The 22,686-nt window shown below is 30.4% G+C and overlaps 1 protein-coding gene across 3 annotated transcripts in view; it reads left to right on the top strand.

The window, feature by feature from the left end:
* The window catches only part of Eip93F (Ecdysone-induced protein 93F), a 133,320-nt gene extending 111,986 nt beyond the window's left edge, over nucleotides 1-21,334 (top strand). For all 3 annotated transcript variants that reach the window (XM_088201434.1, XM_088201435.1, XM_088201436.1), the window contains 6 exons: nucleotides 4,500-5,140; nucleotides 8,276-8,422; nucleotides 11,042-11,178; nucleotides 11,253-11,450; nucleotides 17,204-17,421; nucleotides 17,486-21,334. In XM_088201434.1, the coding sequence (XP_088057560.1) occupies nucleotides 4,500-5,140; nucleotides 8,276-8,422; nucleotides 11,042-11,178; nucleotides 11,253-11,450; nucleotides 17,204-17,421; nucleotides 17,486-19,422 (3,278 nt within the window). In that variant the 3' untranslated portion in view covers nucleotides 19,423-21,334. The remainder of the gene's footprint in view (nucleotides 1-4,499; nucleotides 5,141-8,275; nucleotides 8,423-11,041; nucleotides 11,179-11,252; nucleotides 11,451-17,203; nucleotides 17,422-17,485) is intronic.
* Nucleotides 21,335-22,686: the final 1,352 nt, after the last annotated feature.

The raw sequence follows: 22,686 nt of genomic DNA, 5'->3' as shown, positions 1-22,686 counted from the left end.
TCTGAAATTAACAAATTTTTTATCAAACTTTGTTAATAATTGTTTATAATTATAGAATTCAAAAACGTTATTTTTTTACGTGGCATGTAAATTCAGGAATATCAAAAAATATAACTCTTTTTAGCTTATTTGTAACGTTTTTTTCCAAATGCCGAATATCTATTAGTCAATAATAAATTAACTATTTTTTTATCATACTTTGTTGACAAGTGTTGATACTTGTAGAATTCGAAAACACTGTTTCTGTATGTAGCATATAAATTCAAAAATGATAAGAAAATGTAACTGATTTTTTTTTATTGTTTTTTAACGGCCTAATGTAACTGAATTTTTCTTTTTTTCCACATTCCAAATTTTAAAAAAAAATTGTCCGTAATATATTACACAATAATGAAAAAAAAATATAAATTAATGCAAACATCCCTCAAAACTCATTACCATGATATATAAACTGAAAAACGTATATAAAAATATTTGAGTTAAATAAAAGCTAGGTTTCGAGCCAAAGCTCGATATGACGATTGTGAAATGCAAAAAAAGCATATCTTGCGAAACAGCCTAAATTTATAGTTAAAAATTGAACACATTTTCGACTTTCTATCGTGTCTTATTTATAGAAATGTATTTAATTTTAAAATATTAATTTTATAAATATCGTAATTAATTTAAAGCATAAAACTTGGTAACATATAACTCATAATCATACCTCATACTAATGAAATTCCTAGGAATATTCCAGTTAAAAAATTTTAATACTCCCTCATACTTTTATATTTATATTTATAACATATGTTGTAAATTAAATAGCATATTAAATGATATGTACATATACGTGCATTCAATAGTTTGTTTACCCCTGACGAATGCGTAAGCTCTTTGTTCACTTCCCATGAGAATACGCACAAAACTTTTATATACACACTCCATATACGAACATTCTCATCAAGGTCCGATAAACTATAATTATTATTCATCGCTCTATAATAAACTCCATTATGTAATATATTCCATCGAAAGAATTAAATTAAATGACATGCTATAAAAATAAAAAAAATGATGCATTTGAAATTAAATTATATCAATATAGTTAATTGATGAAATATTTTATCTCCAATGGCAAATGCAGCTTAATACATCATACTCAATTTCCCCATTGAGTAACGCCTTATTAAACATTCTTGCACGTGCATACATCATCGGTCGATGGTTGCCGACACCTGTCATTGTTCATATCCCCTATTGGCAGCAGAGACGGTGAACCTTGACAAAAAACTGACAGAGCAACATCATTTAGCAAACGTGACTTCGGTATGAATATGCGAACGGACTGTTTGTAATAGTACAACTCATAGCAGTGATTTGCTTATAATATTTCAAGTCAAAATACATATTTACAGTTCGGCGACTGCTGGTTATTTATTTACACGTTCTCGTTAGGTATAATACACGCCCGTTGATTCCAAAGCGATAATCTTGTTTTTGCAAAGACCAGTAATTGTTTATATATGGAGTATAGTCCTTGGAATTACGTAGATTAAAATTTATAATTTTGAACCAGTGATGCAATAGATTCCATGTTATAAGCTTTTTATTTCAATGGAAAATTATGATACAAAAATTTCAATAAGATTTTTTTCTAAATAGTCTAGTTTTTCATACTGATATAAATGTCATATCTAATATCTTAAAACAATACTAAAAGATCATTGATGATCAAAACAATGAAATTATGCTAGAGAAAATCTTGCACAAAAGCACTTTTAATATAATAAATACATAATTGAAGATGATTTTATTTTTAATAATTTTTACAGCAATTAAAAAAATATATAACAACTTTTATAAAAACATTTTTAAAATAAAATAAATTTAAATAAAATTATTTATGTAATGTATAAATTACATAAAATTAAAAGTATGGATTAATTCTCTATACCATTTGATTGATTTTTGCATAGTTGCTCTTTGGGATCAGAGCTACTTATTTTATGTCTTGTAAATCTTCCATTACAACATGACAGGCGTTAGCCCCATGCGTTACAACGCAGTAAACACATTCAAATATGAATTCATTGATATATATTTTATTACAGCTTACAAATTATATATGTTACTATGCTCAATTATATTTTAATCACCTATCCGTGAGATTAGACAAATCTAGGAAACCCAAATTAAGGTATAAATTTCTACAATCGAATTTAAATTTATATAATAATAATTATTTTTGATTTCACAGACACGATAGAAATTTAAAAAAAACATTAACCCTTTGAGAAGTAAGTTAATTTATATACATTTGTAAGCATACATCTGGGAGTAAGTTCATTTTACGTATTATTCCATATATTTTTCTGTTGTTATTTATTTATTATTATTTTATATTGCACTTAAAAATAGCGATTTTCAACGTTTTATTGATTAGATTAATATTACTACTTTTTTGTATTAGTATGTGTTGACAATTTCTTTCAACTCTTTTCTATTATTAAATTTTGGTTATTTATTTTATATATTCAGCTTTTGTGGATTGTTTTATATTATTTCTTAAGCTCCTAATATTTTATATAAAATTAATATAAAATATTTTTTTAATATTTATTTATTCCATATTACTATTTTCTATGGAAATCATTTACGTTAAATCAAATTTAAAAAAGATTATATACATATAATGCTCTTTATTAATTATTTCTTTGGTTAAATATGTAAATATTTTACTATCTGGGGTACAGCAAAACAGTGACTGCCGTACATGTACGGCGATACCACTCAAAGGGTTAATATAGGATTTGAACCCAGTTCTTTCAAGTATTTGTCTATTTAACTAAATGTTAATTTGGATTATGATTTTGTAGTCCTATCTTTCGTCTGCTAAGGATTATTCAGTTGGTCAAAAACTATATAAGTAAAATTCTCAATACGTGACTAACATTATTTTACTTGAATATTTAAAAAAAATTTAAATTGATGCAAATTTTTTTATATGTATTTAAAATTTTCACTAGAGAAAATATAGTTAAATATTTAAAAAAACGATCTGCGCAGAAAACTAAGGTATTTTTTAATATTGAACATAGATATGTGTATGAAGTTTTTATTAATTTAATTGTTATTATATATCATTATTAATATGTATATAAAATAAATTATTTTGGAGGGTGGATAATTTTTATTGCATGAAGTTGAGACAACATTTGAAGTTATATGATCGCAACAGATTATAGTTTTAAAATTAAAGTCATAGTTATTTAGGAACCACTTCTTTAGGAATAAGTAAAATATATTACAGTATCCTCTCTTCTAGACTACAGCAAATTTTGCATAAATCGAAGAGAAAATAGACCCAATTTTAATTTATATTCAAGATTGAGAATCGTTACTTATGAAATATAAAATCATTCATTAACACTTAGGCTGCTGAGCTTTTTGGAATTACTATATAAATACTGATATGTTTTTTTTTTCTTCTGAAGCAAAGGTTCTTTTATTCACATTAAAAATGCATTTAATTTTTATTAAAATAATGATGTCAAATCACACAACTCTCGCCAAAGTAACTAGTTAAATCTAATATATCATATTCTGACAATTAAAGGGTTAATTGAAATAACTTTACTTATCATTGCTTGAATAGGAGTAATTGCATTGATGTAATGTTACATACATATGTATACTTTTTCTGAAGAACTGCATGTATGTAAATATGACAAGAAAAGCTCTCTCGAGTTAATTTAGCGTTACATCAGCTGCTCGAAAATTTTGTACAATATGGCCATCGTTTGTACTGAATATTAGTTTTATCTCATCCTCCGCCTCGTACGTGCTTCAAAGTCACAGTGGATCTCTCGAGAGGAAAAGTACAAAATCTCGTCCGTCCACTTCTGGACTACGCCACTTTAAAATGCGTTATCCGAGCCGAGGTCGCTCACCAAACGTCCATTGTGCGTTTCGAGCGTAAACGTACCATTGTGCATTTGTGCAGAATGCACTTCTTAAAATAGCAACTTCTCGTTGTCGTACCAATGTTTGTTTTAACCGACGAAACAATGGCCCGCGACCGATCATCAAACCTTGAACATTAGCATACCCGCCTTGTTTCCACGTGTCGCATCACGTCATGCTTCAAAACTGAGGTGACCGTGTATATCTAGGAATCTAACTGGAACAAGATTTTTAAAGGTCTTAATCTACTTGACCCTGACTTTAATTTTATAAATTTACACGATAACTCATTCACCTCTAAAGTTATCGCAATACTTTCTTAGACAAACTTTATTTAAAAGATCAATTAAATATTCCATTAATCTAGTTCAGACAATCAATGTCAACTATTTCACTCATCTAGTAGTTAAAAATAAAGTTAATTCATAAGCAAATAATGTCTTTTTCTCGTACATATTGCCGTCGTGAAATGTTTTAAGCCTGTAACATATCATTAATAATAATGTGCCACTTTAAAAAGCATTGTTCTAATCTGTCTCATTTCTTCATTGCAGGTCTAGAACGGGTCGCTGAAGAGTTGATGGGTCGCAGGAAATGGAAACTCTACCAGGACGTGCTATTAGCCAGAAATCTCCCGTTGCAGCAGCCCGACGACAACGAACCTCTTTCGGACTCATCGCCGCCAGAGGAAGACGACCACACCCACATGATAGCGACCACGGAGGCTGTCCAGCGGCACACTCCAGCCGTCGACCTGGTCACCGACCAGCAAGACCAGTGTCAAAAGTCGGAGCAATACAAGTCCTCGGACAGCGACATCAGGGTCGGCTCGCCGATAGTGCTCGACGAGGAAGAGGCCAAAGCAGATGTCAAGGAAGACGGAAGCAGCCCGGCGCCCAAGGACGAGAACCAGTCGTCGAGTGTCGGCGTGCAGAGTGTGTTGAAAATAAAGACAATCGAGCAGATCAACACGACGACAGGTGTTGATGCGGGTCTGAACCCTAAAGACGGTGGTGGTAGTGAAGCTAGTGAAACTATTTTAGAGGGCTTAATCAAGCGCACCAGCTCGGGCCCACCGCGCAGACCCTTGCCGGTGGACTGGACTCCGCAGGACAAATGCTACTTCTGCGTGGATGGTGAGCTGGTGAGGCCTGGAGCAACCAACGCTCCAGAGCCAGCTCCTGAGCAAGCTGCGGTGAGTAATTGATTATATTTATACACCTAGCACTCATTAAAAAAATAAGCATCTGCATTAAGCTTCGCACTATACTACTAAAAATACAAAAAAAAACTATCTTTGCGTGGAAGCGTCCTTTTATAAAACTTTTAAGTTATACATTTCTAACATAAATGTTCCGAGAAGTCACTGATAGTACAAAGAGAGATGTAGACTAAGAAGCACCGTTCATGTGTACTTGAAATGTCAAAAAATATGTTATAAACTATATTTAATGGACCATATTATATTAATATCTTATTCATATTATGTAGTATTTTCGCCACAAATGTAGGATAGTAAAATTAAACGCTAAATATTATTTTGGTTAGCAAAAATGTGTATATTCAACTAATTATTATTTTTAATATTTGATTATATTAACTTAATTTTTGATAAATTTCTATAAAATTTGTAAATATTTTTTCTGCTAGCCTAATGAAAATGTGTTTCAAAACTGATACATCAGAATATTGTTCAACACATCTGAAGCTGATTTTTGTGTTTTACTTTATTTTAGATAAATTTCTGCATTTTTTTTGCTTCAACAGAAAAGTTAAAAGCAACTAATTCATTTTCTTGCCCAAAAATAATCGATTATAATATTCAATAAACGTAAAATATGTTTAGCTAAAGCTAAGCTTTGTTCCTTACTTTATTTTATATAAATTATATAGTATATTTGCTTCAACAAAAAAGTTAAAACCAGCTTATTAAAATTTTAAATTGCAGTATATTTTACAATATATTTAAAGCTGAGTTTTAAGCTTTTTACTTTATTTCAAAAAAATTACTGTATTTTTTTCTTTCAACAAAACTTTTTATACAAGCTAATATTTTTTGGCTTTAATGGCTCAACAAAAATGTGTATAACTAATTATTGTTAAAAACATATATTATCATTGGATTTAATATATTATATTTCAAGCTTAGTTTTGAGCTCTTTACTATGTTTTAGATAAATTTATGCATATTCTTTGAAAAGTATTTATTTTTTCTAGCTGAATTAAAATAGGCATAAATAATAAATATTTTTTAAGGTTGATCGTAATAAAATATAAAACGTATTATATTTTGAGAAATATAAAAAGCTTCTTTTAAGGTTTTTATATTTTATTTTTAAAAAAATACTGAAAATTTCTGCTTTAAAAATACAATGTCTTTTTTTTGTAATTATTTTTTCTAACTCAAAAAAACGTAATTTTTCTAATAAATATTTTTAGTATTTATTATCATAAAAAATAAAGCGAAGTAGAGTTTTAAATATATTTGAAGTTGGATTATGTACTCTTTTTTATATGGATTTCTGCAAAACTTTTCTTTTACATAAATGTTTAAAATCAACTATTTCTTTTTTACGCTCGAATAACTGTATTGAATTTTTCGATAAATATTTTTATTTGCATTTTTAAAGTTGATTAGTATATAATTAAAGCAAAAACATTTAAAACTAAATTTTAAGCTTTTCGATTTATTTATCAAAATTTTGCTTGAATAAAAATGTTTGTAAATATTTTATTTCTTGCTAGCTCATTGAAAATATGTTTAATTAACTAACATATATAATTTTAATTATATTTTTAGGATTGATCATAATTCATAAGCAGTGAAACGTATTTTATTTTAAGATATATTATATGTGCTTTTAACTATTTTTCTTAGTTCAACGAAAATACTTTTACCTAACTTAACTAACATGAGTATTATATATAATATTATAAAATATGTCTAAAGTTAAATTTTTAATCCCTACCTTTATTTTCAATAAATTTTTGCTAAAACAAAATTGTTTGAAACTAACTTATGGCGTAACAAAAATATTTATAACTAACTATATGTTACATTGAATTTTTATGATTTATTATTATTAAATATAAAGCATAGTATAAATTATTATATATATTTAAACCTAAGTTTTAAGATCTTCTTTATATCATGATTTTTAAAATAGTATAATTTTTAAAATATAACAATAATTTTATATGTAGTGACGAATAATTGTAATACGGGATTAAACAATAACTTTTTTATTTTGCAGCCATAATTAAAAAAACTTTCTATAGGATAATACTTATTTAACATCGAAAATATTTTCTCATATTTTTTATTAACGCATATCTTTGAAAATTAATAGAAATATTCATTCAGTGTATAATAAAGTAGAAAAATTAAACTAGAATGTTCAACATTACAAGGATATAAAAATGTATGGTTAACATTAAAAATATTGGTAAAAAATTTAGGTGCTCAAAAAAGAATTGTTGTTATTTCGTAAATATAAATAATTTTTGGAATGTTTTACAGTTACAATAAATTCGATTATGTATCAAAATGGTAAGAGGAAAATAATAACATTATATTATTCTACTTAAATAATTAGTAAAACTTGAATAATAAAAACCAATATTTTGAAATTAAATATTTTTTTCGTTATGAACTAAAATATTTATTATTTATATGTTTAATTTAAAAGCAAAACAGCTTTGAGCTAATTAGATTTTATAACGTGCATCGTATTTTATAAATATTTAATTATTAAAATGTTTTTAAAAATATTTTAATAAATGTTAAAAAAAATATATTGTAGCGAAAATTGTAACTAAAATGTTTGTATCAAATAACACATTTGACCTTATAATTTAAGATGAACTCAGAGTTTGGATCATTTCAAGGATTAGACTGAATTATATGACCTTGTTTGGTTCTTTATAAACAAGATTCGAACCCGTATAAATAGTATTTTAATATTATACAAGTAAACCACTCAATGTTTAACTTTATTAGATCTACTGCTCTTAAGGAGCGGCTTTATTTCATCGCATGGACATTAGCCGTGGCGTCATGCGATAAATAGCTCCACCATAAAATTTATTTTCAAAACACACACTTTGGGATCCAACAACCAAGGCATTATGGCATAAGTCTCAATTGCATGACCGCCCAAGAGTTAATTAGCTAACAAAACGCATACATCTCGCTCTGCATTTGACCTAGATATAAATATATTTTTAAACGTTAATTACATTAATTGAATTTCGTATTAAACTGTCACGTAGGGTGTAATTAAGTGCATTTTAACGGTGATAGTAAACACAATTTTTGCGTTTTTTACAGAGTCCAGTTGAATCCGAATCGGAGTCTAGTTCCAGCAGATCCGGAACTAGCCCACCTAGGAATCAATTTTTGCTCAATCAGCAAGCTCAAGCTTTGGCTCAACTGTTCCTTCAACAGCAGGCCAGACTCAACCCATCGATGAATCAGGTAAATATAAGATACTTAGACTATTTATAAATCTACTTGATAATACAACTTTACAGTCTTATTAATAATACATTTTAATATAAATGCAACACATTGATATATTTAATTTATACAACTTAAGATAAACATATGAATTGTTTCATACAGAGGTATTGTATTAATTAGCTTATATAAATATAATGCTCGTGTTCAAAGCTAATTATTTTTTTCTTTAGTATGTTTTTTACTTCACTTTAAAATTTTTAAACAGTATTATTCTCAAAATATTTCTCCAAATTTACATAACATTATTGACTAAATATTAAATTATTATGCAATGAGAGAAGTGAGTTATATATTATTTTATTATTAAAACTGTTTTTTAAAAAATGCTGTATTCTCACTTATTTATTTATTATTATTGAAATTTTAATGATTTGCTCGTTAAACTTTAATTTATTATCCTATAAACACTGTAATGCTACTCAAGTTTCTACCCAATGAATAAGCACTTACATAGTACATTAATGTATCGTCAGCAATAAATGCATCTTACAATAATTGATATATAATATAATATGAATTCATTATGGCGATAATAATACATATTTACTATGGTTAATTAGCGTATTATACTACAAAAAATAATGTTGATTTAGTTCATTATTTTTAACATTTAAGTAAAGTTAAAAAAAATAACCCATTTTCGAAAAAATATCAGTTTACATGTTTTTTCTTACGGTCTCCATGTATTATATTATGAAACATATTTATTTCATTTTTATTTTTAATATAATTCTTACGTTGCAATATGACAATAGTTACCCCAATGTGTTACAACCAAGTCAACACAATCAATAACTAATAAAAAAGTAGTGAGATATCACACTGATCAATGACATATTATATATTTTATGAATTATATACTAATATTATAGCTTACCCAATAAATAGCCCCGCTTGATTTAATTTTATTTATTTATTCTGATATTCATCCGTAAAATTAAGAAAAGCTAGTCTGTGATGATCGAAAAAAATTACCTATATATATATATATACGATAAAAAATTAAAAACATTTAATTTCATTTAAGATTTGAACCCAGATCTTTCAGGTATTAGTCACTGACTTGTGCGTATGACTCTTAATTCAATGCTCTTGAGACTTAAATGGTTTTAGTTTTATTAGTTCTAACGTATATTAAATAAGAAGAATTTCACTATATATATATAATTAGAATTGGTAAAAGATCTCAGTACTTGCTTTGATAATTTATTTTCGACGCCATATCGTAAATTTGCTTTGAAGTTACGCAACGTGACTAACATAAGCGTCGTCGGTTCGATTTACGGCGTGGTTTTGAATTTTAATTGTGCCACAAATTATTAGCAAACTTCTACCATTTATGGGTGCAAAAGTCACGTGCTGCTTTAAAAATTGTGGCGTGTCACGGATAATAAATAACCTGCTAGGTGTTACAGAGTGTCAGTTTTTCCAAAAAAATATTTAGTGTTATCAATATGCAACATTAGCGTTTATTACAAAAAAGTATCATTTTATCAGCAATATTATTTTGACTTATCGTTGTTGCTGTTGAAAGTAAAAAATCGTCCTTTGTCGTATAAAAGAAAGATCAATTTCAAAACCGTACAAAATGAAACTTAACTTAAATATGTTTTTGTAAAACAATGGTCAAATATATACATTATAAGTTTAATATAAATCGGTTTTAAAATTAACAAAAATAAATGTTAAACTAAACATTTATATTAAATAACGTTTAAGTATTTTTTTTTATAAATGGTCAGTAATTTATAAAGCAACGATTAGTAATCTTCCGATTGCGGTTTCCAATTTAAGAACATAATTTTTATATATATGTTCCTAAGTCTTAAAATAAAACTAAATAAATCTTGTAAAATTCTTTGCTAAATTCGTTATTCAGCTGTATCATTCATATTGTTTTAAATATTATAGAAAAATATATAGAGGTTAAAATTTATAATAATAAATATTAAATAAAAATTTAAATTACTTTAAAATAAAAAAATCTTAAAATCGATATAAAAATATAAGAGATTAAAAATGTTTTAAAAATATTTTTAATACACTTCTATATATTTTTATTAGCTCTATGTTTTTTATAAAAAAGTTATTTTAATTATTTTCTAACAAACCACATATTATACCGTTTTTGCTAAAATACAAACATTAAGGCAAAATTTAACTACTGACTTTTGATTAATAAATAAATCATTTTTTTCAAAAATATGATTAGTATAATAATCATATTTTTATTTGAGAATCGCTATTTTATTAAAAAATATTTCAACCTGTCCCTATCTCCGCTCACCCTAAATGTAGGTTAAGCCCATTTTTTTATTAGCAGCATTTTCATTTTTGATTTGAAAGTATATTATTTTTTCATAGGAATCCTTCTAAATCCTTTCACTTAAAAACATTCTATGGAACTCAAAAGATTTCAAAAAGACAGCAACTTTAAACTATTAATTAAAAAATATACATTGTTCTGTCCCTAATATTCTCATATTATCATAGAAATGTGGCTCTTCTTGACATTTCAATCGACGCCATGTTAGTTACAAATAAATTACCATCGCCACTCGATTTTATTTACAGGTGCAGTCAATGACGGCGTCCTTAGCGGCCATAGCCGCGTTGGGCGGAGGCACCAACCTACCCTCGGCCCTGGCGCTCTGCCCTCCGGCCCTCTTGCCACATTGGTACCTCAACGCTAGGGTGAACACGCCAGAACGGTAAGGAACCTACCCCAGTCGAAACAATCCGCACGCACGTTGCAGTTGCTAAACTTTATCAATTTTTTTCACAGGGGACCGGTGGACAACGACAAGTCAACAGTGACCGGCAACCTGTCGTCACCCTTGACCACCGAGCAGCCCTTGGACCTCAGCTCCAAGGCTTCAGCGCCCAACTCCAGCGAGGACCTCAAACCACCTCATGGAGAGGGATCCTCGTCGACGCTCGAGTCCAGATTGGCCAATCTGAGAGTACCGCCACAGCTATTCAAGTAAGGATGATTTCATTATCATTAATAACGTAACAATTATATATGTGTCATTTTTGTTATCATTATAATAGCTTAAATAATTATTTAGACTTGTTAGCAAAAAATGATCCAACAGAGCTCTAAAAAATATGGATATATGGTATATAAACAAGTGCTTTTTATATTAGATTAAGTCGAGTGCTTCTTTCAGTTTGATTAATTGTATGCAGTTCTTAGTGGAATCGATGGTTCGGTTCAGTGGCAGCTGCTCGTAGTAACATGATTTTTTTTGGATGCAATCCAGTTTTTGCCCAATGATCTTTTTCGAATAACGCTATTGTATTAAATCATTTTTTTTATCAGTAAAGAGTGTTTTAAAAAAATCGTTTTTACTGTGTAAACAGAAAATCGGTTAACTATATTTGTATTGCTTAATTAATGCGGCACCTAATAATCGAGCTTCTTGGTTATACCAAACATTAATAAATGTCTCTAAAATATGGTTGCCTCATTAATAGTGTAATATAAAGCTATGGTAAAAAAATATATTATTCTGATAAATGAAGAAACAGAAGTTTCGCTTTAAGATATTGTTAATCTTTACTGTATATTTGATACAATTTGTAAGAATCTTATAAATAATATAATAACTGCATAGGTTTTTATAGAACTCACATATCTGGAAAAGATTGCACTAAAATACATACAAATCAAGAATATTTTTGAAAAAATAACAATAATAAAAACACATTAATCGTCTTCTAAATGTCGATACACTGATTGTGTATTTTTATTTGTACATAATATTATCATTACTGTGTTTTTATCATTTTTTTCGTATACAATATTCCTGTTTTTATTTTTTTATATATGCGTGGCGCGGTCTGAGTTTTTCAATCCTAAGTTTTATTTTGTTAAGACAAAGATAATTTATTGAGCAATAATTAAGACGTGTTTCTGTGGGTGCGTCCGTAGGCTGCAGAGTCTCTAAAGTGGGTTCGCTCTGGATTCTGGAAGAGAGAAGCGGCTGATTCGAAGTTGAGTCAGTATTTTCTCGCTCTCGGTTGTAATTGTTCCAAGTTGGATGGATAATATGTGATGCCTTAGTAGTGATAATGATAGATTTTGTTTACTGATCCTTTTTTAGTGGGACGACTAATTACAGAAGGGTGGTGAGTGGCCGCTAAGGCAGGTCAAAAACTGCCATTTTAAGAATAAACCAGAATTCATGATTTATCTCTTCTTAGTGTGGCGGATATTTAATCCCTTTTGATTTATGGCGCGTAACTAAATTCATTAAGTGGTTTCCCACGGTGTTTCATTTAACCGAAGAGGCCCATTTTAAAAGACATTATCACAAGTCGAACTGTATATTTTAATGATTTTTTTCTTGCGCTGTTTTGTCGGCGCTATTTTGTCCTGCGCCGCTTTGCCGGGACAATGTTATATATTATCCTAAGCCTAATCTTTACAATTGTAAATATTTTTAACGAAATTCTATGTACCTCGATTTTTTTCAGCTAAAGAAAAGATTGAGACTTATTGACAAATTATTTTTTCTTGGAAAATTTGCCTTTCTGGTCTAATGGGCTATTTTTTTAAATATTAATGCTACAACATTCCAGCTGTATTATCTACAGTAGAAAATAATGAATTAATTGTTCATTAACACTATGCTGTATACATTGAATATTTTCTAGATAAGACTTAAACGTGGCCATCTTTGAATGAATTTTTGTTTTTTCTAAGTATAAAAAAGTTTAAAGTAAAATTATGTAAGACTTACATTCTGAATTGCTTAAGCATATATTTAAAAAAAATATGAAATAATATAGTGACTTTCGACTGATCTGTTTTATTACGTAGTGAATGATTTTTTATGTCAATGTGTATTTTTCTCAATATAAAATAGTAATACTAATATTTGATCAAAGTGTTACGTCATACACATACATAAAAGTCGTCGCCCTCGAATATTTTGCTACACATTTTTTCACACACTCCCAAAGTAAACACACACTATTATTGCATCACCGAGTTCAAAAATCTTAGCACGTAGAGTGCTAGCGATGAAGAGTGCGTTGCACTTTTCGTTTCGTACGATAAGAGCAAAAAAATGTGACTCATTTTGATATATTGCCACCGAAGCGAACTCATATTCTTACGAAAGTAGAGTATGCAACAAGAGCATCACAAAACGACGTGTAGCAGAATAAGACTTCCGCGACTCATTCGTCGTACTCTCGCGTATATAGTAAATTTATACAATTGGACTCATACACATGTGTGTGTATATTGTGTAACGATTCCGAGTCTGAGATCACTTACGTCACGGCCAAAGCAGAATTTATAACCAAAGTCGCAGTTAAAGTTGTCCGGTATATTGCACTAATGCAGCCTTTATGACCTTTTTATAACGAGATTTAACAGCGTCTGGACCGTTATGACGGAAAAATATAAAAGCTTAGATGACGGTGTGAAAGAAAGGATAAATTTTGCCCAAAGGATGCGCTGCTAACGTTGAGGCACTATTAAAATAATAATCCTTTTTATGTTATCGGACAATATTTAAATTATTATTTATTACCTGTTTAAAGATTTTACAACCACTGCTTCACTGGTTGATATTTACTTGTTTTAAAGTAGTAAAATATAGATTTAATTTTATAATAATAACTTATGTTTTAAATATATTCTGCACTACTTCCTCTATATAAAAGTATATTTGTATATACAGTAATCTCTCGGTGGTAAAATAATTAACGAGCAATTTGTTTTTCTCACTCAATAGACTTAAAGAACGCAACTTCAATAAAAATAAAAGCATAGATCTTTTATTGCTTGATATAAAAAATGCTTTCAATACGCTGTGACAAACTAATTAATACATAAAATATTTAAATAATAAAAGCCCGATTATTTTTATATATCAGGGTATTCGCCTATATCACAAATTTAAATTTACTTAGCATATAATTAAACGAGCGTGCCGATATTATGACCCTAAGACCAGTATTTGACGAAAAAGTGTGCTACAAATTATAAATAATATTCTACTGCTATTATAAAAAAATTAAGTAAACGATTAAACAATTATATTAATACCATACAGAAAAATCATCAAAACGTAATAAACCACTAATTTTAAGTATTAATTATTACTATAAAACTTAACTTTAAGTGTAAACATTAAATACCCATGTCCTCAAAATTCAATTTTAATAGCTCAATGTTTCAAATAAAGAGATATCAGCTAATTTATACTCAACTAAATGTTGTAAATTATTTTAAGTACTCTATTTTTTTAATTCATTAGTGAATATAAAACAGCGCCTAGTGTCTTAATTTAATATATGTTTTTTATATACTTTACGTCTCAAATAGGCGAAAACGGTATTAAAACATCTGATGAATATTGTTTTTTTTATTTAATTTAACTCATAAATTAACCAAAAAAGTGTAGAGAAAAAATACTTATATTTCATAGCAAGAGCTTTAAACTAGCTTTTTTTTAATGCATTTAATGTTTCATATATAAAAATAGCTTTAATATATTATAAAATATCTAATATTTATATCATTATTTTTTTATCTTTTATGTCTATATTTTACATAAAAAAATTAAATATTTAAAATAATAATGATACAAAAAATAAAATCTCTATAATAAAATTTTTTTTAGTTAAATTATTTAATATATGTAGATACATATAAACGCTTCAAGTCGTCTCAAAGATCGACTTGAGCTCTTGGAATCCATCTAGGCATTCTGGTTTCTTGATGTTTTTCATTTATTGATAAAAGAATTCTTATTTTCATATTCATTAATTTTATTAATGAGGAATAAGAATTTTTATTTTCACAACTCAAAATTTTGATAAATAAAAAAATATATGTAACATATAATATGTGATTATATTAATATTGTGGATATCACTATATTGTATATGTAATATATCTTCACGGTTTTTACATATATACAACATATTATTAAGTACATTACCAAACATTATTCTTAAAATATGTTTTTAAAAGGCACTTACCATCTTAAAATTTAATCGGCCATCCTTATGTTAGAAAATTTTTAGCGGAAAACCAATCTGTGATAAGCTCCCATACATTTTTGCAATCTGTTGATTCCCATGTAAAGTGTTTTTTTTTTTCAATATTAATTATTAATGTTGTTCTTAGATTATCAAAATAAAAGTAAGGTCGATTAGATTAGCTGAGAAAATCATAATCATATTTTTGCCATACAAATACTTTTTTCAAGAATATAGACATATTTTTAAGAATTAAGCAAAAACACAACCCTTTTATGCACTGGTTAAAAAAATGCAGAGGTTTTTAAATATTTTTAAATATTTGTACAATTTTAATTTTTAGCAATCTTAATTTGGCCTTCATCTTAAAAAATTCTTGAGATATAATACTTGAAAAAACACTTAATTAATATGATTGCTAGACGAGATATGAAAACTGCTATTTTCTCAGGACACTAGGATCGTCTCGGTCGATTCGGCGTTGTTCCGCTTAATGTGAATTTACTAATACTCTTTTAATTCCAATTCGGAAGCGAAATGGTAATTTTATGGTCAAGTATTGTAACGTTTAAGCTCATAAAGGTGTCCCAAAATTAACGCAAGTTTTGAATTTGCCGTCATTTGTGCATTAAATATTGAGAGCTGAGAGTTTAGGGTTAGTCAAAATAAAAAATAATCATATCCTATGTACTTTACGATTCACTAAAAAAAGAACAATCTAAAGACCAAAAAATGTGTTTTCTATTTAATTCAAATCTTGCGTTAATTTTGAGACACCCTATATATCATTAAGAAATAGGAGGAACTCAAACGTTTTTTTATTCCTCGGTTCTTTAACCTAAATAATAAAATATCGATTTCTTCTTCGTGTTAATTCGGCTGAACCTTAATTTATTTTAAGTCAGAAGTGATCTGGTATCAAATTCTTGATTAAAGCATCTAAAAAAAAGGGATTCATTATGACTGTGCTTTGGCTTATATATGCTTAAGAAAAAATAATAGTTTGCAATCAAAGGAACAAGACAATTTGTTATTGTATAATGACGATCTTGTTGCAAAAATCTGTCAAATTAGTAATTTTATGGAGTGATTTTTCAGATGGATAAAAAAATATTTAATTTCTTAAACCATCTATTGTAAAACTGACATGCCGTATACTGTCTGAACAAACATCCAGCCAAGAGTTAGGGCATCGCCCTCGCCGAATAAATATGAAATTTCAAGAAACTTTTTTTTAAAATACAGTCATTCCTCGCAGTTTTTATCGCGCCTCTTTCTCGCGAACGTAAGCATAAAAAAAAACTCCTCAAGTGATAACACAAAACAAACATTCGACAAACGACACGTTTAAGGACATTGATACGCAAAAAATAATTTCGAACGATTAATTTTCATTGTTATCTTGGTATTATATTTTTTTGTAAGGAAGACAAATAGCGTTATGTGCACATAGACAGGGCGTGAGCAATTCGCTCGTGAAATAAATAATGCAAAACAAACACGGTACCATCGAGTTGTCGCAAAAATGAATTGAGTGCAAACAAAATAATTGAAAATGAAAAAAAGGGCGGCCAGACAGACAGACAGACGCAGTCTGTGTTTGCTCAACATCTACGGAAGCCAGCTGTAAACAACTGTTTTGTCCCCGGGTTATGCAACAAAACTAATCCAATCTTTAAAAATACAGTTTTTATACAACTAGATATTTATTGTATCGTTTGTGTTCTGCAGGTCAAAGCCTCGGATAGTGCCACCGACTGGAAGGAGGGCGTATTCTGAAGCTGAATTACAGGCGGCTCTTAGAGATATTCAATCTGGAAAACTAGGAACACGCAGAGCGGCCGTTCTATATAACATTCCCAGATCTACACTTAGAAACAAGGTGTATAAACTAGAGAGAGAAAGGGAATCTCGATTGCCTGGATCGCTTCCATCGTCGATTGACAGAGGTGAGATTGATAGTATTATATATAATTGATTACGGTTTATAATGGTTTATATTTGAATTCGCAGATGATTCCAATGATATTGGAGATGAGCTCGATGATGATAAAGACTCTTTGATGGACGATGATAAGGAAGAAGATAGAGAGATGAATCGACCCCTTCTCTCGATGGAAGATATTCTACGCTTCTCTCAAATGGACAATACTACTGAGAACCTACAGAAGCTGCTTCAGAAAGGCGGTCAGAAGTTCTTCGATATGGAGAGTCCTAAGAGAGACGCTGTTCCGGATTTGTGGTCCTGCATGGATCCAAGTACTATGACTCCTTATATTCAATCGTTTTTGATGGCCAACGCTCTCGGAAAACCCGAAGAGAGTACGTTACCGATGCCAGAAATAGCCAGATTGCTCGCCGAGGAACAACGCAATATCCTCAAAGAGCAGCTACTTAAACACGATCACCTCAACAACGGCAAACCTTCTGAGCAATCTGAAGACGATACGCTCAATAAGAGATTGTTTTCTAGACAGAGCTCTTCGGCTAGCTCGGTTATAACTAAGAATGAAAGATCCACTCCTGGCAGAAAAACCGATTCGCCGGAAGAGCCCATGGAGATCGTAGATCAAGATGGTTGCGGGGAATCTAGAGACTCGCCTTCCAACGTTATCCTCAAAATTCCGTCCTTCAAACCGCTGGCGACGACGCCCAACTCGAACAAAAATGGAGGAGAAGCTTTTTCTGGACCGGCTACGCCTCCGCATCCGTATTTCAGCCACAGCCCTCATCCAGATCAGAGCTCTACGCCGCGCGCCTCCGATCACTTATCTCCGCCTTTAGTGCATGTTAAAGGGCAGTCGTTCTCTATAAAAGACGTCATAGCCAAAAGCATCAGCCAAAAGTTCCAGCAGCACGTTCCGCCCACGAACCACAATGACCTGAATCAAATGTCCAAGCTCGCCGCTCAGAACGCGGAAGCGATGGAGAGCTTGAACGCGTACAAAAGAGGAGGACTCACGCCTCCCATGGGAAGCCAGAACATATCCGTAATCAAGAACTTAGCGAGTCACGACCTCACTAGAAACTTCAGCAACTCTTCGTCGAATCAAAGTCAACAGAACAACGCGACGGGCGGAAAAGGCACGAGACCTAAGCGAGGGAAGTACAGAAACTACGACAGAGACAGTCTGGTGGAAGCAGTCAAGGCAGTACAAAGAGGAGAGATGTCGGTGCATCGCGCTGGGAGCTATTATGGAGTTCCGCATTCCACGCTAGAGTACAAAGTCAAAGAAAGACACTTGATGAGACCGAGAAAGCGCGAGCCTAAAAATCCAAATCCAGACGATAAACTATCGACTTCTTCGCTGACGAGCAAACCGTCGGAGATACCCGGGAGTGGAATATTGAGAGTCGATAAACCGAAACTAGTTCAGAAACCTCCGACAAAACCGACGTTTCCGACTAGTTCGCCTAATGGCTTGAAGATGCCGACTATGTTCGATCCTGCGTTGGCTTTGGGATATAATCCGGGACCTTTTCCATTCTGGCCGCATGCTCCGGCGTTCGCTGGATTGCCAGTCGATTTTCCACCTAGGAATCCGGGGACATCGGGCTCTTTTCAGCCCGAGTCGTTTTTCGCATCTCAGATGATGCAAAGACTGCAAGAAGAATCTTCGAGACATCCGAACGTCGGGTCGCAAAAGACGCCTAATTCTTTGCTGAAATCCGCGAGGGACGTGGCTGAGTTTTACGAGGGAGCCGGCGGTGCGAATGGATCTTTTTTGGAAGGAATCATAAGGACGACTCTAGATCAGAACAATCAAAGATCGAGGGCAGTTGACGATCAAGACGGGAATCGCAGACTGCGGCCAGACGACATGATGCTGGCGGAAGAGATGCGGGAAGCCGTTAGGAAAGTCAGAGCGACCAGAGATCCCACCCCAGCTGCTACCTCCTCGACTCCGACACCTGAGGCTGCGGGCAGTCCGTCGCCGCACCCCACTTAGTGAAATGACTCCCACTTGTGGCCGCGTCGCTATCGTAACCACTCGTGGTTTTTTTGAAAGCTCGATCGAGAGTGGACGAATAGTTGCCTTTTAGTGATTGTTTGCCATTAAAAACACGATCCATAGAAAAAGAGATTCGAACAAATTTAATATCGTTGACTTCATATATCATTAAAATACATATTTTATCGCTCACGTTTTTTAAGACTTTTTAAAAAAACCGATACATATCAAGCGTAAGACACAAAAATAAAATTTATTCTATCAATGACCAAGTATTGTTAATGGAGTTTTCTATGGATCATTAGTGAAAAACAGCGTCACCGTGGCAAAGTTTAAGCTTTAATCGTGTTTGGACTCGAATAGTTCGTGGCAGATTTATTATTATAATTATGAACATTTGTATAGGAGGCGCTCGAGTGCGTATTAAATCTTGCCAGTATTTGGTATATGTTTTTATAACGAAAAAATGATATAACAGACAAAGTGAGAGGTAAGTTGCATTTCTTCTATAAAAAGCCTTCAGACTTTTATCTCGGAGGAAATCAATGTGATAGTCGCTGCTAATTTGCGAGGATAAAATCCAAAATTTAACATATAAAACACCCTATTGATAATTTTAAATCCAATTTAAATATTATATACTTTGACGGGGCGCGAAGGGTCCCGCTCGTTGTTGAAAAATGTAAAATAGATGTAATTCATATAATGATGATTATATTTTTGACATGGTGTACTAATCATAAGAACAATCGACGCGTTTCGGTGAATGTGGACGAAAGCATTTATATTCAGAATTTAATCCAAAATGATTTACAAGATATTTTTGATGTTCTATCTCTCTTTAAAACATTTAATCGATATTTATGAAAATAGCATTGTGTTCTATATATTATTACATATGTGCATCTAAGTGTTTGGCGTTTCAAAATTGCATTATATATTATATATAGGGCTACCATACGTCCCCGATTCGACAGGGACAGTCCCGGTTTTTTAAATTTATGTTTCTGTTCCACGAAATTATGGTAGCCTTACATATGTATATTGCCTGAAATTAACTGTATTTATTAATCTTGTCGTTGTATTAAAAATATTATTAATCCTACGTTGATGTTCATGTGAAAATAATCTAAATTAATCTAAAAAAATATATCTTTGTGTCTTGATCGTTGCGTATACCTCACATCAAAATGTAAGATTAGCATTTTTCGTATATACATCTTTATATACATTATATGTGAATATGAATATTTAACGGGATGTGTATTTCCATATTTATATATTCGTGTTTCGTTATTTACTTACGACGGTGTCATTATTAACTTATTTCTAAGTGAAAAAACTAGATATGGGGTAATTCAAAAATTGTTTTTTTTTCTTCAAAATTTCGTCGTATCGTTTGGTGCTTTAAAAGCTCAAAGGTGTATTTAAATAGCGATCGAATGGATAAGGTATGCCACCCGGTTTATAAATATTTAATCCGCATTTCAATAACCCGAAAAATAAAATGATATCACTCGCCAGTAAAAAATTACATATCATTTCTAATATCATCTATCTATATACAACTTACATATGTGTTATGTATTATAAACGATATATTTATCCTTTTTTTTGTAAATATAATATGGGATTAATGCAATTTTAGTTTCTAGTAAATTGGATTGTTTTTTTGGAGTGACATGACGATGGTTTTTGAGTTACTCCCATAACTGTATTTTCGTGTGCTTTCATATGATATATTTTTACTTATAACGCGATAGTATTCGAAATGAAAAAAGTCATGAAAAGTAAACATTAAATTATATCTATCTGTGATTATCCAAAATTTTGAATGTATATTTTCTCTAAAGATATGTTAGATGAACACGGATGCATTGATCCGTAGATACTTATTAAAAAAACAAAATGGGAAAGGAACTTTTTTCAGCAAGGGAGAAGTTGATCGGCTCGGTATATTATATAAGAGAAATGATTAAATTAAAAATTAAAACAGAACTTTTAACTTGTTTTTAATTGAAACAAAGTGCAATTAGAACAATTTGTTATATTTACAACATTTATTATATATATAACATATATATAAAATAAGTATATATATTTACCTTTATATATATTTACCTTAAGAGGGAGATTGTTTTTCTTTATAAGGGAGAGAAATAAGATTGATTATTGAAAAATTGGTATTTATAATAGAACATATTATTGCAGTTTTCTGGAAAACAGCGCCGAAAGTGTCATCAGTTAAGAACTTGGAACAGTTTTTTTTTTGTTTTATTTAGATTGTCTCTGTTATTTCTTTGTATATGTATATACTCTTTTTATTGATTATTTTTGGAATCGGTGTTCCTTGATATCTAAGCGCTGTTTAAAACAAATCCCTCTTTCGACAAAGCCTCTCACAATCACAACCAACCAATAACCAAACCGATACCGACAGTTACAGAGCCATTCAATCCATTGGTGTTATGTTATATTTGGAGCTAAAGTTTTCTCGGCTCTAGATAGTTTTTCATCAGTGGACGGTTCGCCTTCTACAAAACCGGATTCAAAACAAAACCAACCACAACTTACATGCAAAGATACAATAATATACGCTACAAAATATTTAAAGAAAGAAATAAACAAATAATAGCAGATTTATAAGATCGTAACGTTACATAGCAAATTCGCCCGCGATCACAATATGGACAGATGCATATTTTCGTTGGACCAAATATTTTTATGTTATCAACATAAACATATCCATAGAATCGTGGTGAGATGTAATCAGTTTAGATGAATTGTTGGAATATAGTTATTTTTGGATTTATTGTTCTTTATAAATTGTGAATAACTGATATGATTAATTAAATGAAAAATGTGAAAAAATGTATCAATCGCGCAGCGCGATGTAAAAAAATAATCTTAAATGTTTGGTGCTTGTGGGAGTTAGAGCTCCCGATTTTTGGTTTCAAAAGTCTATGTAAAAAAATATAAATTATTAAAAAATCTTATTATATTGTGTGCTAAGCGTCACTCGGCAACAATGTTGTTTAAACTGTACATTGCAACCATTTGGATGTTTTTGTAAAATAATATTTTTTAACATTCCAACCAAATATGTGCCAGAAACATTTTTTTGTATTTTTCAAAATGCAGTTTTTTAGATGTTAAGGGCGAGGCCTCGAAAGTGAGACGCTTCGACAAAAAATATAAATCGACATGATTTTACATGAAAAAAATATATATATAGTCTAAGTGTATTAGATTTATATTAAG

The sequence above is a fragment of the Plectrocnemia conspersa genome, unplaced genomic scaffold, assembly GCF_051122295.1.
Source record: "Plectrocnemia conspersa isolate PC_06_02 unplaced genomic scaffold, ASM5112229v1 ptg000013l, whole genome shotgun sequence".
NCBI lineage: Eukaryota > Metazoa > Arthropoda > Insecta > Trichoptera > Polycentropodidae > Plectrocnemia > Plectrocnemia conspersa.
The sequence above is the reverse complement of the archived record's forward strand: the minus strand, read 5'-3'. Positions and strand labels throughout refer to the sequence as shown.